The sequence below is a fragment of the Ruditapes philippinarum genome, unplaced genomic scaffold (genome assembly GCF_026571515.1).
Source record: "Ruditapes philippinarum isolate M1 unplaced genomic scaffold, ASM2657151v2 ctg606_1_1_1_1, whole genome shotgun sequence".
In the NCBI taxonomy this organism is placed as follows: domain Eukaryota; kingdom Metazoa; phylum Mollusca; class Bivalvia; order Venerida; family Veneridae; genus Ruditapes; species Ruditapes philippinarum.
Window position 1 is genome coordinate 540,661 of NW_026858164.1, and position 14,966 is coordinate 555,626.

The 14,966-nt window shown below is 33.6% G+C and overlaps 1 protein-coding gene across 1 annotated transcript; it reads left to right on the forward strand.

Moving 5' to 3' along the window:
- Positions 1-10,100: 10,100 nt before the first annotated feature.
- Positions 10,101-10,935, forward strand: LOC132752346 (uncharacterized). The gene has a single exon (XM_060742658.1). It carries the CDS (start codon positions 10,350-10,352, stop codon positions 10,818-10,820), a length of 471 nt encoding a protein of 156 aa, XP_060598641.1. The 5' UTR covers positions 10,101-10,349; the 3' UTR covers positions 10,821-10,935.
- Positions 10,936-14,966: the final 4,031 nt, after the last annotated feature.

Below are 14,966 nucleotides of genomic sequence, written 5' to 3' on the forward strand. Positions count from 1 at the left end.
TTTCTTACTAAAATATGCCCTATTCAGCCAGTAAATACCTATAATAATATAACTTAAATAAGATACATTTCTTTCCAAAGAGGATCTGAGAGATACATAAAATATGTAAAAATTAAATAAAAGTTGACACGTCTGGGATTTGAACTCACCACCCTCAGTTTCAATGCAGTTGACAGTAATTCTAGCCTATTTGAATAGAGGTAATGCATTAGGGCGTCATACCTTAAAACCTTATCTTTTTTATAGAAATTAGCATATTTCTGATGGCATGCTGTTTTAAATTCATTGACGATACTGATAATATGTATTATTTATTGTAATATTGTTAGGAAAGATTAATTCAGAATTATATTTTTTCCTCATATATCATTCATCAGGGGATTTTGTGTTAGACGTAATATATTACCCACGTTATAAATGATAGAAAATAAATACAAGAGGGTTCACTTTCAATACAAATCACAAATTACCGTGCAAATTACAGTCAGGATAGGTTTTTTTAATCTCTAAAATATAGCGCAGTATGTATATTTTTGTTGTCTTTCAAAATAACATTATCTTTGGGGAAAAATCCGAACACAAACAAATAAATAAAATAATATGAAGATAATGAAATATTATACATCTTTTTCACAAAGCCCTAACATATTCTTTTGGTTTAACTAAAAGATTGAATCTTGCAGTAATGGCTTTAAGGTTAAGTTGCGGATACCCAACACAAAATGAGAACGAAAAAATGTTTTCAGAATTAATATTCTCCTAAATTCTATATCAAATGCTCACATGCTAAACAAGAGTCCATTCATCGTTATTTGAGAGGTGGTCATCCGACCTCTCCAAAGTGCTGAGAATAATTGCTGGCAGCATCCATTTTGCGTATCCAATTGAAGTTAATAAATTTCGTTTAAAGCCTCAAATCATTAGGACCAGTCTACAAATATTGCTCCATTTCTAATTATGACTTTATCTTGACGAAAAAAAAAACATCGATGCGAAAACAAACGGTAAAAGGAAAACTCGGAAAATATCATTAACGTTACTTTTCATCTTACAAACAGCGTTTCATTCCATTTTTATTCCTTTAAACTGTAGAATTGATTATTTTATTCTGAATAGCGTTTCATTAATTCATGTTTCGAAAAATTGTAACAGAAAACTATATAGTTAATCTATCACCAAGCACTATTATATGACCGAGTCAACCGTGTACCGAAATTTTGCTGCTACCTGAACTTATGAGCACCTCGCCAATTATTCCTAGAGCTCATCCGGAGACAAACGGAAAAACCGATATGAATTTCGACAAATCGGAAATTCTTACTTTCCTGCCATTTGAACAATTAAACACATCTTCCACAGAGGCAAAGAAGACCTTTTTTAAAGAAGCAAACTTATTGACAGAGCCATCAATGGATCTTAAAAGAGTTTTTCTCCCTGATAATAGTTTTCACCTTTAAGCAACTTCTAAATGGCATGAAAAAGAATTGTTATAAACATGTATTTCAAGATGATTAAGTTATAAAAGTAATGGAGTAAACAGATGGCAAAGACGTTTCAAAAAAGGATAAATAAAATGTTCAACCAAATACAAAAAAAGTTAAATATACATGTCAAAATATATCGAATAAAACATACAACTTTTACGTTGTGTAAGGTATTAATTCAATTGATTGATATAGGCTTTATATCATGTTGTTTTCTCTTCATGAAGCTGTATTACATTTAAATATGACAGTGTGAAATAGTTTATATGTAAGATATGAATATAATGATACATTTTGAGCTATAAAAACTCATTTCAAAGTCAAAATTAAAAACCGCTGTGAGTTTTCCTGATGCGAAATACGTTATATAACGCGCCTGCTGTACTAAATGTAATAAATTCATTTTTTGCTTAACAAGCACTTTAGTATAACGATGTAATCAAACAATTTCATAATCGGACATTGAATTGCTTGACAGTTAATGTTGTCAAATGGACAACAAAATTGTCTTTTCATTTAAGGCGTAAAAACAACTTACTACTTCCCTGAAAACAACTTTTTTTGAATAGACACAAAATAGAAAGATTTGATAATAAAAATGTTTGTGACTGCATTGAAAAATAGATTTGTTGCATTTTTGTTTTTACGCTGATTTTAACACATTTTTCGGTCATATCTTGGCGGTCTGTGCAACTAACAGGATTTTTGGGATAATTTACAAGTAATAGCAATTTATTCGTTAGTGACCGACTACTTATATCATTGATTCCTGAATCAGTAGTGAGAGATAAATGACCATAAGTTTCGTCGTCTGAAATCAATTGTCTCTCCCGAAAACTGAGCCAACGACCTCTGGATTATAAATGCGATGCTTGCCCTATTGTACGGACAAACAAATATCTTACTGATCAGAAGTGATATTTACTTTAAAAAAAACCATACAATATATATCAAGACTTGCATAATGGCAAATTTTAACTTGTAAAATATGTGTCACACAATCATATATGAACATTGTGTTTGTGGTAACATAAAATGTTCTTTGATCCTTTTTTATTGTTAGCAATGATACAACCGCTTTATATCAATTAAAAACGTTTTACGAGTTCATAGAAATCTAATATGGCTTTATATGATAAAAAACTGGATGGTTTTGCTTCTCTAAAATAGGAAGACGATAGTAATCTTTATTTCATTCAGCAATATAACATTTTTATGTTCTTTGTATAGATATTTTCTAATGGATATGAAATGATAGTTATAAACAACATATCCGTCAAACCTTTTTATAGTTACACATGTTTTATCATAAAACAATTATTAAATCAGTTCAACGTATATACTGACATAATTTTCTTCTCATATCTTTTAAGTCCAGAGGCAAACTTTCATTTGGCTTTCTTATAATTCATGTAATAAGGGTATGTATTTGTTTGGTAGGATTCGTTCAGATAATGTTCAATTATGAGGGTTTTTTTTCAAGAAACTGCGACTGCAAACATTTGGAATTTTGAAGAAATGCAAAGAGTCAAAGTGTTGTAGAATTGTCGCGATACTTGATAGAGTCTTTCATATACGTACGCGTAAAATGGTGAATAGAATTAGATATATACAGAATAATTTTGCTGTGTTTCAGGTAAAAATAAAAATTTATAATGCAAAGTTTCTGTCTAATTGAAAGTGTTAACATGTGTTCATATTCTATGTGTTGTTGAAGAATTTCTGATTGATCGCAAGTGACATTGTCCCACAAAGATTACAAAAGCAAATAGATGTAGATGAAGAACATTTAAAATATACAACAGAAAGAATGTTTGAAAAAAAGTTAAATCTTTTTCGTTTATCAAAAATTCGGATTTTTTTCTTACACTTTCAGTTTAGAATCTCTTTGAACGTTTGCTTTTCTATCTTTTTATTCGGAAGTAGGGAACATTATCTATTCTGTAAACGTTGAAATACTAAAATGAAAGGAAAGGAAACCGACTTCCACTAAAAGCAGTTCTGCACGAAGCACATCAAATTTGTGCTGAATGCTTTGGATTGTTAATGAATTATCACGATAGGTGGTTCGAAATAATCATATGAAAAGATAAATAGTGACAGGGGATAATGGTGAGTTAGGTGAAGGATATAAATGAATACCATAAGCAATGTAAATAAGTAGATACAACCGCAATGTTACCAAATCATCTTAATATTACATTTAAATATTCTTTACTGAAAGTACAATTCTAAACTGTATGTGCAGTTAAAATACTAGAGAAGTCAACAACCAGCTATATGGCAGTCGTGACAGCTTATCACGTTGTTGTTAAAACGAACTTAAATGAAATATGATACAATGAAATTTCAAAACTCATTTTAAAATGACAATTATAATTACAACAAAATATGATGATTTCAGCCAAATTAAGAAAGCTAGACTAAGTAAGTCATTACTCAGATATGATAAAGGATACAATACATGAATTACAATTTTAAACGTGTGAAGTTTATTTATTTATTTATTTATTTATTTATTTATTTATTTATTTATTTATTTAAGTGGCATTATGCCTATTTAAGTGTAAATAATGAGTTAACAGATGAATTTCAAAATAAGTTTACATTTTGACAAATTTACTTAATTTATTTACATGTATTTTGATTGGGGTTTATGTTCACCAACATCGTATTGGCGACATTCCAGCTTTATTTGTGAAGACCTCTGTGCGTTATTCAACCACGAAATGCACCTAATTAGAAAATCCGATGTTCCCATAAGCTACCTGGATAGCTTCATGGTATAAAAGAATACAAAGGCCCTGGCGGAATTTTAACCCATTAATATATAAATTCAATGTAATTCAATAAAATAGAAAGATTTAAGAATTCAATACATGATGAGTTACAATTCTCGAACTGAATGAATCTATATGAAGCATTTATCATTCAGCCTTCTGTCTATAGTTTGCACATCCAACATAAATTTTAGTTATTTTAAGAAAGTTTAAATTTACCTCAGCGAAAAGCAGCAATTATCCTTCAAATAAATAAATCCTATATTATATCCAGAGGCAAAATCTCCTGCAAAAAATATACCGGCTCACAGTCACAGAAGTTAAAAACGTGTTCAGTATAATAATAAAATGCACTTTTGTCGTGTCACGTTAGGTCAATGAACATATTTTTTCCGCTATTGATAGCCTTGTATAATATTACAGTTGCTGAGGTTAAATTTTATTTGGTCAGTCAACCTTGATAAAAAGTAAAAGCAAATCCACATGCAATATGTCCGTCATTACACGTGTTTATCTTATTCAAGCAGGGATTGTATTGAAAGTGTGTTTTTTATATTCTGAAATATTGAGATAACATTACTGCTATGTGATATCAACACTACATTTGTTTGTAGGATGTCGTCAAATCGAACACGTATAATGTTGCATGTTTTAAGCGTTAACATAAAGTCCCAAACATCCGTCAGGAAATAGTGTAACAATTTTATTATGCACCCATACTTGCACCCACACCTTTAATTTCATATAAGCACGCTACCGATTGATATCATGTAAATGATTCTATTAAAATCTCTTTTTTATTCAATTGTGGTAGTGTATAATAAAATTGAATAATTTTAGAGTAAAGTTTTAAGAGAGTAAAAGTAAAGTTATTTGTTTAATTATAAGTCTGTTATTTTACTCATTTTAGCGGCAGTAATTTTTCGGTTATGGTTGCTAACGGCCGTATTACACAGTTAATTGGATACCTAAATTTTGACAGTTAATGGGTTATTTAATATCTTAACATCTATGTCAAAGTTACTTAACTTTATAAAGCAAACCTGGTGGTGTATAACAATTATCTTGTCTGGAATGACTCAATAATGATTGCTTATTTTGTTACACAGTAAATTTCAATTTAAATAGGACATGTATTCTTACATGGATGTTCATGATCAGTTTAACATCCGAAGGTTTAATAATCAAATTAAAATGAGTTTCATCGGATCATAATTTAATATACATAAGAAAATGGGTAAATGGAACCATTGAGTCAATAGAAAAATTCAAGAGCATAACTTCGATTGACTTTATGTGTACATACGAAATTTTCATTACAATTATGATATTTGAAATTTAACAATCACTTAAATAGCCCTACTGTTTTACATTCCAGACCTTTCAACATAATAGCGTATATTTTTGCACTTAGATATATTTGCAGGATTTTAGATTATTTCCACAATGTTCTGGAAAGCAAATCAAATTAGAATCATCATTTGTCGACATGAACTCTGCTTCACACGACGCTTCCTATAGTATTAAGCATTAAACACCCATAAAAACGCAAATGTTTGTAACCTACGCATGAAATTTTCCATTATAAATTGTTGAATTTGTTTTAAAAAAAATGTTGTTCATGATTTATTCACCGAAATACACTTCCTTTATATAAATTTTATGCTGGTAATCATTCAATGAAACTATAAATATTTCATTATACCTCCTTATCATGATAACACAGTCTGCAGGGCAGATGTGATTCATCTGTGTATCCTTTAACAACAAAACTTTATTTCTACTCAAAACATAACATTTGTCTTCAGAATTTTTATTTTCACTGTTAAATTATTGTTAAATGCCGGTATGTTTGAACAGTTTTAACTCAATTTAATACAACGGTTGGTTCCGATATATTTACATGTTGAATTACTTGACCCTTATAACAACGATTGCTACTTTTAAAATATCATACTTGTAAATACATGTGTGGTTTTATAATGAAAAAACGACACACACACAAAACAACAACAACAACAAAAAAACAACAAATCAACATGCAATATTTTAATCAGTCAATTCGGAATGATTAATTTGATACTTTCTTAATAATTTAGGGATTTTGTTACAATATACACGAGAAAACTAACTAGACAGTTATTTGCAGTGTTTACGGCTTTCATCATATCATGTTCGTTTTTGTTTATAAACACTATTCCTATTGATACATTTTTGCACAACTCATTCATTAATGTTTGTGAATAAAATATAATCAAATATCGCAAGGTTATTAGGTAAAGTATATGCTTTTATGAAGTATGTTACAAAATATATATACATTTCGTCATTAAGCCCGAATCACTATGTTAATGATTTTATCATGTTATGTATGAAATTATTGACATTAACGTTCTTATAAGATGGACTTGATCTTTTGTCTGAGCGAAGTAACTTTGAAATAAACTTCTAGATAGTAGAATGATTTTCATAATGAAATATGAGTTAATTTTAAAATAAATATAGTTACTATACACTTAATTTTGTTTTTCAATACAGCCTTCCTTCATGATTTAATGATTTTTACTTTAGGCATAATAAAAAGGCTGAGCAGTAAATTTATATGATTATGTACTGTAAAGTAAAAGGTTTTATCATATGAATAATATTCTCTTTAATATATCATCTGAACAGAGGCTATCATTTATCAAAGTCGTGGAAAATACATGTAAAACTAATAATTACTGTTTACCGTGATTACATTAAGTGGAGAAACGCATATATCCCAGTCAATAAAATAATATATTGTTAAAATTAAATTGTTTGGTTAGAATTAAATGTGTAGCCCCGAAGTAGAATTAAAAATGCAGGAAATGGGATGATGTAATTTGATACGGACATTGCCCATCCCGTGCATCATCCCTTTAGAATTTGTGGTCAGTAAGCCAAAGGTCAAAGATACCCTTGCATTGACGACTGAAGACTTGTCCGATAACTAGGGAACGCTTCTCTTTATATTCATAAGATTTGCTGTGGAAGTTTGTCATTTCAAGAAGATGACTCTTAAAGATTTTGACATCAGCAAGTCAAAGTTCAATGCCGTGCTGCCCTTGAAAGTATTTAGAGTATAAGATTTTGAATGCAGGTATGTCATGACTAGTAAATACTTCTATTGGTTTTGGATGTCAAACTACAAGCTTGTCCGATCAATAACTATAGATTACTTTAGCCAACTATCCTAAGATTTAATGTGTAGATTTGTCATGAATAGGTGATGACCTCGACTGATTTTGAGGTCGATACTATTTTTGAATGTATGGCTTATTTAGATAATACTTGACTTTTATCAAACATGTATAAATATGTAAAAAAGAAATGTGTTACACCGTGACAGCAAATGAGCTGGGCATAAGTTTTCCTACAATTCTAGTTTACAAGAAGAATAGATACATTTTACTGTGAAAATTATAATTTAAGTTAACAAATTATCCAAGTTATCCACGTATCATAGCTTTATAGGAAAACATAACCATATAATTATGTAAGAATTGTCATTCATTTTATCAACACGTATAATTGCTTTAAGCATTTCTTATTTGTACTCATACATTTTCCTAACAAATAAAGCAATTAGCCGCTTACATTATGACATTAGTTTGACAAATTCGGTATGTGAAAGTGTGAGTAATTAAAACTGGGATTAACAAATTAGCTTCTTAACAATTCTGACAAATGACACAATGTTGTGCAGTAAGTATACAAAGTCACTAATGGAATTATGAAATACGACGATTACAAACAAAAACTAATTGATAGGTTTCACAAAGGATACGTTCGTTTTGTGATACATTAGTATATGCACGCTTTAACTCTTACCCAAATAGATAAAACTAGAAAAAATCATTGTTCTTTGCATTATATGAAAGTTTCATACCTATCTTTAAATATTGATGTTTGACCTTCATACAAACAATATTTGCCACATATTTTTCTACATAAAATTATTAAGTACAGTAATACAATATTATAATATAAATTGTTTATGTTCATAAAATTTTGAAGTTATTTACCTTAATCTTGTAGCCGTAAAAGTCCTTCGTAAAAAATGTTAAATCCTGCATGAACGTAATGGTTAAACCAGCGCGACTGCAAAAGGTATGCAGACCACATTATTTATAAATCGTAACAAAAGAGTAAACACACCTTTCTCCTGTCACTTTAGGTCAACAAACATGCATTTTCTGTTATCGATAGCCTTAATAATGTTACAGCTGCAGAGAATGAATTGTCATCCAGCCTTGGATAAATGTGACAAAATGTACTACTGGGGTTAAGATAAAGATTTCAGGCAGATTATATATTAACATCACATTAACCTTCTAAAATGAGGTTTTCAATGTTGTTGTTTTGGCTTGAGAAATAATGACATGGAATGTACAACAGTACAACGATAACAATCCTAGAAATTCAACTATTCTAGAATATTTTCTGTACATTTCCTTTTACAAACATCACATTAACTTTCGAAAATGAGCTTTTAAATGGCGTTGTTTTAGCTTGAGAAATAATGACATGGAATGTACAACAGTACAATAACATTCCTAGAAATTCAACTATTCTAGAAAATTTTCTGTACACTTCTTTTTACAAAATTTGAAAATCATCAAGAAATATCAAATCGCAGTTCGATTTTGTCTTGCTATAAGACGTAGTGAAGTATGCTTTATTTTTCAAATACATTTGAATACCCAATATGAAATAATGTATGGAATGGTTAACAAGGTTAACTCGAAGCATTATACTATAAGAAACTTTATTACAATATGTAAAGTATACCGTGGTAGGTTTATTGTTTCTCGCAATATCTCATGGTAATTAAAGATTTTTTTTCATTTGTTTTTTTGTATTTTAAATCAAATTAAAGTGATAACTTTATTTACCAGGTTACATTGTTGTTTTAAAAAATATGTAGTAAACGTAATGTTTGGCATTTGGTAATAGATACCATTTCCTGAGCAGAATGGAATGGATTTGCCTCAGATTAGTACCTTTATGTAAGACAATGCCTATAATCTGTGCAAAAATGTAAAAATATTGTCACAGCCAGGTCGTTCACAATACTTTAACTTACAAAACTAGATTACAATACCAGTATAAGTACTACAAAGAATGCAAACCAAAAGACGAATGAGAAACAGTTTTTCCAGACTGAAAACATCAGTACTTTACAAGGGCCAGGTTTTATTTTATTAAAAAACATGTTTGCACATTTGAGCCACAAATAATATGACTTATAACAAAAAACAAAAATATGAATTGCGACTATTTATTGTGAAAGAGAGAATAATTACTGCAATCATTGTGACATATGTTATTTTGTTCAAGTTAGATAGCTGTATATATGTATATATGTGTTGCATTCGATTGCTCTGTCACCTACTGTTTCTTATCTTAAGTAAATCAAAAGGTTTCACTGCAAGAGGCTTCCTGATTCAGCAAAAGTAAATCCATAAAAAGAACCTTTTATTGTTTCTCGTATTATTACATATTTGTGTATGAAATAAGTTCGATTTCGTTTTCCAATATATTAAAACTTATATACCTCAACGTTTTAGTTTATTACATGATACATACCTTAGACATCTTTGCCAACAAATAACCAATGTCAATGTTATTTGATATGCAATACTATATTAGAATAATATCTTTAACTCCTAATCTAGGAGATATACTCGTACAGCGTCACCTTAAGTCTTTCGAATTGAAACCAACTTATCTCAGAAACATCTGTTACCAATAACATTATATTTATTCAGGTACATACGTAAATAGCATGTCTATAGATTTATGTTAGAAAAGTCAATATATGGAGGATAATGACGTTTATGGAGACTTTCTTAGCTACATAATTCATACTGTTATATGTTTTCATGATAATATTTATTTTAGTTTGGTTTAAAACTTAGAATATGAGACAGTTAATCAAATATGGATATTAAAATGAAGACTTTCATATTGACAAAACTGGTGGTTTTTTACCAAAATATCCACTTGTTTTTGTGATATTCAGAGTAAATAATATATAATTAAAACGTTTAATGGCAGGATGGTATATCATGAACAACCGGTAACTATGGCTACAAACATGGAATATACAGGTGACTTAGATATTAAAAGTGAAGAAAATAGTGTTAACTGTCTAGACTGCCTTAATCCAAATAAGGATAAAGAAGATTTTTTCACTGCAATAGCAATCATATTAATGTCGTTTGGTTTGGCAATAATGGTTGTAGGTATTGTAGTACCACGTGACTTTGTCTTCAATCCATCACTTCCGGCACGTGAAATGGAGAGTATCGAAATACATTACGCCAATTTATCATTTTATCTGGATCTTGTTGCTGTGATTGGAATGGGGTTTATAACTTTAGGTGGAGTTATATCTTCGGGAGTTTTTATGTATCATTTTATCATCGGGAGTAGACAAGTTTATAGAAAAGATGACAGGCAGGATATTAATCTTCTTGACGGAACAAATCGTGAAATGGTGTCATATGGCACAAGTGAAAGTAGATAACAGTTAACTCTTATAAACAGAACAAAACAGAACTCTTATGTGTACCCCTGTGTAAGTGATTATTATACAATATCAGTTGCGGTCATTCACATCAAATGCAACTTGGACAATATTGTTTTTTATATGTCCGTGAAGTACGCGGGCTAACGGGCTGACAGTCTGGCGGGCTAACAGTGTGAACTGAGCGGGCTAGCAGTCTAGCGGGCTAACAGTGTGAACTGGGCGGGCTAGCAGTCTAGCGGGCTAACAGTGTGAACTGGGCGGGCTAGCAGTCTAGCGGGCTAACAGTGTGAACTGGGCGGGCTGGCGGGCCAGCGGGCTAAAATCTAAAACTTTATTGATTGAACATTAAAACCTCATGATACATTTCCTAGCAGTGTGAATTGGACGGGCTGACAGTGTAGCGGGCTAGCAGTGTGAACTGGGCGGGCTGGCGGGCCAGCGGGCTAAAATCTAAAACTTTATTGATTGAACATAAAAATGTTATGATACATTACCTGGCAGTGTGAACTGGGCGGGCTAACAGTGTAGCGGGCTAGCAGTGTGAACTGGGCGGGCTGGCGGGCCAGCGGGCTAAAATTTAAAACTTTATTGATTGAACATTAAAACCTCATTATACATTTCCTAGCAGTGTGAATTGGACGGGCTGACAGTGTAGCGGGCTAGCAGTGTGAACTGGGCGGGCTGGCGGGCCAGCGGGCTAAAATCTAAAACTTTATTGATTCAACATAAAAATGTTATGATACATTACCTGGCAGTGTGAACTGGGCGGGCTAACAGTGTAGCGGGCTAGCAGTGTGAACTGGGCGGGCTGGCGGGCCAGCGGGCTAAAATTTAAAACTTTATTGATTGAACATTAAAACCTCATGATACATTTCCTAGCAGTGTGAATTGGGACGGCTGACAGTGTAGCGGGCTAGCAGTGTGAACTGGGCGGGCTGGCGGGCCAGCGGGCTAAAATCTAAAACTTTATTGATTCAACATAAAAATGTTATGATACATTACCTGGCAGTGTGAAGTGGGCGGGCTAACAGTGTAGCGGGCTAGCAGTGTGAACTGGGCGGGCTGGCGGGCCAGCGGGCTAAAATCTAAAACTTTATTGATTCAACATAAAAAATGTTATGATACATTACCTGGCAGTGTGAAGTGGGCGGGCTGACAGTGTAGCGGGCTAGCAGTGTGAACTGGGCGGGCTGGCGGGCCAGCGGGCTAAAATCTAAAACTTTATTGATTCAACATAAAAATGTTATGATACATTACCTGGCAGTGTGAAGTGGGCGGGCTAACAGTGTAGCGGGCTAGCAGTGTGAACTGGGCGGGCTGGCGGGCCAGCGGGCTAAAATCTAAAACTTTATTGATTGAACATTAAAACCTCATGATACATTTCCTAGCAGTGTGAATTGGACGGGCTGACAGTGTAGCGGGCTAGCAGTGTGAACTGGGCGGGCTGGCGGCCAGCGGGCTAAAATCTAAAACTTTATTGATTCAACATAAAAATGTTATGATACATTACCTGGCAGTGTGAAGTGGGCGGGCTAACAGTGTAGCGGGCTAGCAGTGTGAACTGGGCGGGCTGGCGGGCCAGCGGGCTAAAATCTAAAACTTTATTTGATTCAACATAAAAATTTATGATACATTACCTGGCAGTGTGAAGTGGGCGGGCTAACAGTGTAGCGGGCTAGCAGTGTGAACTGGGCGGGCTGGCGGGCCAGCGGGCTAAAATCTAAAACTTTTATTAATTGAACATAAAAATGTTATGATACATTACCTGGCAGTGTGAAGTGGGCGGGCTAACAGTGTAGCGGGCTAGCAGTGTGAACTGGGCGGGCTGGCGGGCCAGCGGGCTAAAATCTAAAACTTTATTGATTGAACATAAAAATGTTATGATACATTACCTGGCAGTGTGAAGTGGGCGGGCTAACAGTGTAGCGGGCTAGCAGTGTGAACTGGGCGGGCTGGCGGGCCAGCGGGCTAAAATCTAAAACTTTATTGATTCAACATAAAAACGTTATGATACATTACCTGGCAGTGTGAAGTGGGCGGGCTAACAGTGTAGCGGGCTAGCAGTGTGAACTGGGCGGGCTGGCGGCCAGCGGGCTAAAATCTGAAACTTTATTGAATGAACATAAAATGTTATGATACATTACCTGGCAGTGTGAAGTGGGCGGGCTAACAGTGTAGGCGGAGCTAGCAGTGTGAACTGGGCGGGCTGGCGGGCCAGCGGGCTAAAATCTAAAACTTTATTGATTGAACATAAAAATGTTATGATACATTACCTGGCAGTGTGAAGTGGGCGGGCTAGCAGTGTAGCGGGCTAGCAGTGTGAACTGGGCGGGCTGGCGGGCCAGCGGGCTAAAATCTAAAACTTTATTGATTGAACATAAAAACGTTATGATACATTACCTGGCAGTGTGAAGTTGGCGGGCTAGCAGTGTAGCGGGCTAGCAGTGTGAACTGGGCGGGCTGGCGGGCCAGCGGGCTAAAATCTAAAACTTTATTGATTGAACATTAAAAACCTTATGATACATTTACCTGCAGTGTGAATTGGACGGGCTGACAGTGGTAGCGGGCCTAGCAGTGTGAACTGGGGCGGGCTGGCGGGCCAGCGGGCTAAAATCTAAAACTTTATTGATTCAACATAAAATGTTTATGAATACATTACCTGGCAGTGTGAAGTGGGCGGGCTAACAGTGTGGGCGGGCATATTACTGGGCGGGCTTTGGGGGCCAGCGGCAACTCAATATTTTAACCAATAAATAGTAAGAACTACTGTGATACTAATTGTGTCAGCATTACTTGCTTAATTAGATTTAAGTTAGCATTAAGCTCTAATTAAAATTACTGATTAAAAACATTTGAATCTAAGCAGGTACGTCGATTTGAACTTTGTAATTTTTTGTTTCAAGAGCATGTATATTATGTCCTCTGAATTGCTTTTGTTGATATGGGCAATTTTATTACAGGAACATTTCGGGAATAATGTTTTTAACCTTATTTGAACATTGATTTTTTGTAAGTCTAGTTTGCATATGGATTTTTTATGGACTCCACGAAGTGGGAGGCATATAGAGTTGCACTCGTCCATATGTACGTCCGTCCTTCCGTCCGTCATTTTTTGTCCGGAGCATATCTCAAAAAGTATTTAAGGTATCAACTTGAAACTTCATAGGTGGATAGATCAAAATGAGGAGGGAGTGCAGTGCACAAGAATGATAACTCCACCCTGCATAATTTTTGAGTTATTGCCCTTTGTTATTTTTTCAAACTTAATTTTTGTCGCAGAGAGCATAACTCAAAAAGCCTTTGAGATATTAACATGAAAACTTCATGGGTGGATAGAATCTCACTCAGGAGGTGTGGCAGTGCCCTAAGAATGATAACTCTAACCCTTCATAACTTTTTGAGTCATTGCCCCTTTGTCATTTTTTCAGACTTTATTTTTTCACCTGAGTGGAGCATTACTCCAAAGTCTTTGAGATGTCAACATGAAACTTCATAGGTGGATAGATCTTATTGAGGACGGAATGCTGTGCACAAGAATGATAACTCTACCTTTATAATTTTTTTGAGTTATTGCCTTTGTTATTTTTTCATATAGTGGTATAAACTTGAAACTTCATAGGTGGATAGATCTCAAGAGGATGAGTGCAGCACACAAGAATGATAATCTACCTGCATAATTTTTTGAGTTATTGCCCCTTTGTTATTTTCAGCCATCAGTATTCACATAGGTTTCAAATCTGTAATCACTTCACCCATCAGTTTTTCATTACCAAAAGACCTCTTTAAATTGAATTATTTTTGCTCTACTACATATACATTCTTACAATGAGCAAACACATTTGGCGGGGGATGGCCATGCTAACATGGCTCTTGTTAAGAAATATTTTCCTTGCGACCATGTTTTCATCACAGTTTATGGCCCCTTTGATAAGTTCAGTAATAAAATCTTGTGGCATCAGCTCTTCATTAACTCCTGACGATTTTTTTTTAAAACTTATACCAGAGGATCAAGCAGGGATTTATAGATGATTGTAAAGAAAATTTTTTTTTTCCTGCTGCCATTTTTTACCAGACTTATGGCCCTTTTGTTATTGCCACTCATAACATTTTTATGCATCAGGATACATTTTTGTGGCAATCAAA

Coding starts and splice junctions, on each gene's coding strand:
- LOC132752346 (XM_060742658.1), top strand. CDS start 10,350: ATGGTATATCATGAACAACCGGTAACTATGGCTACAAACATGGAATAT.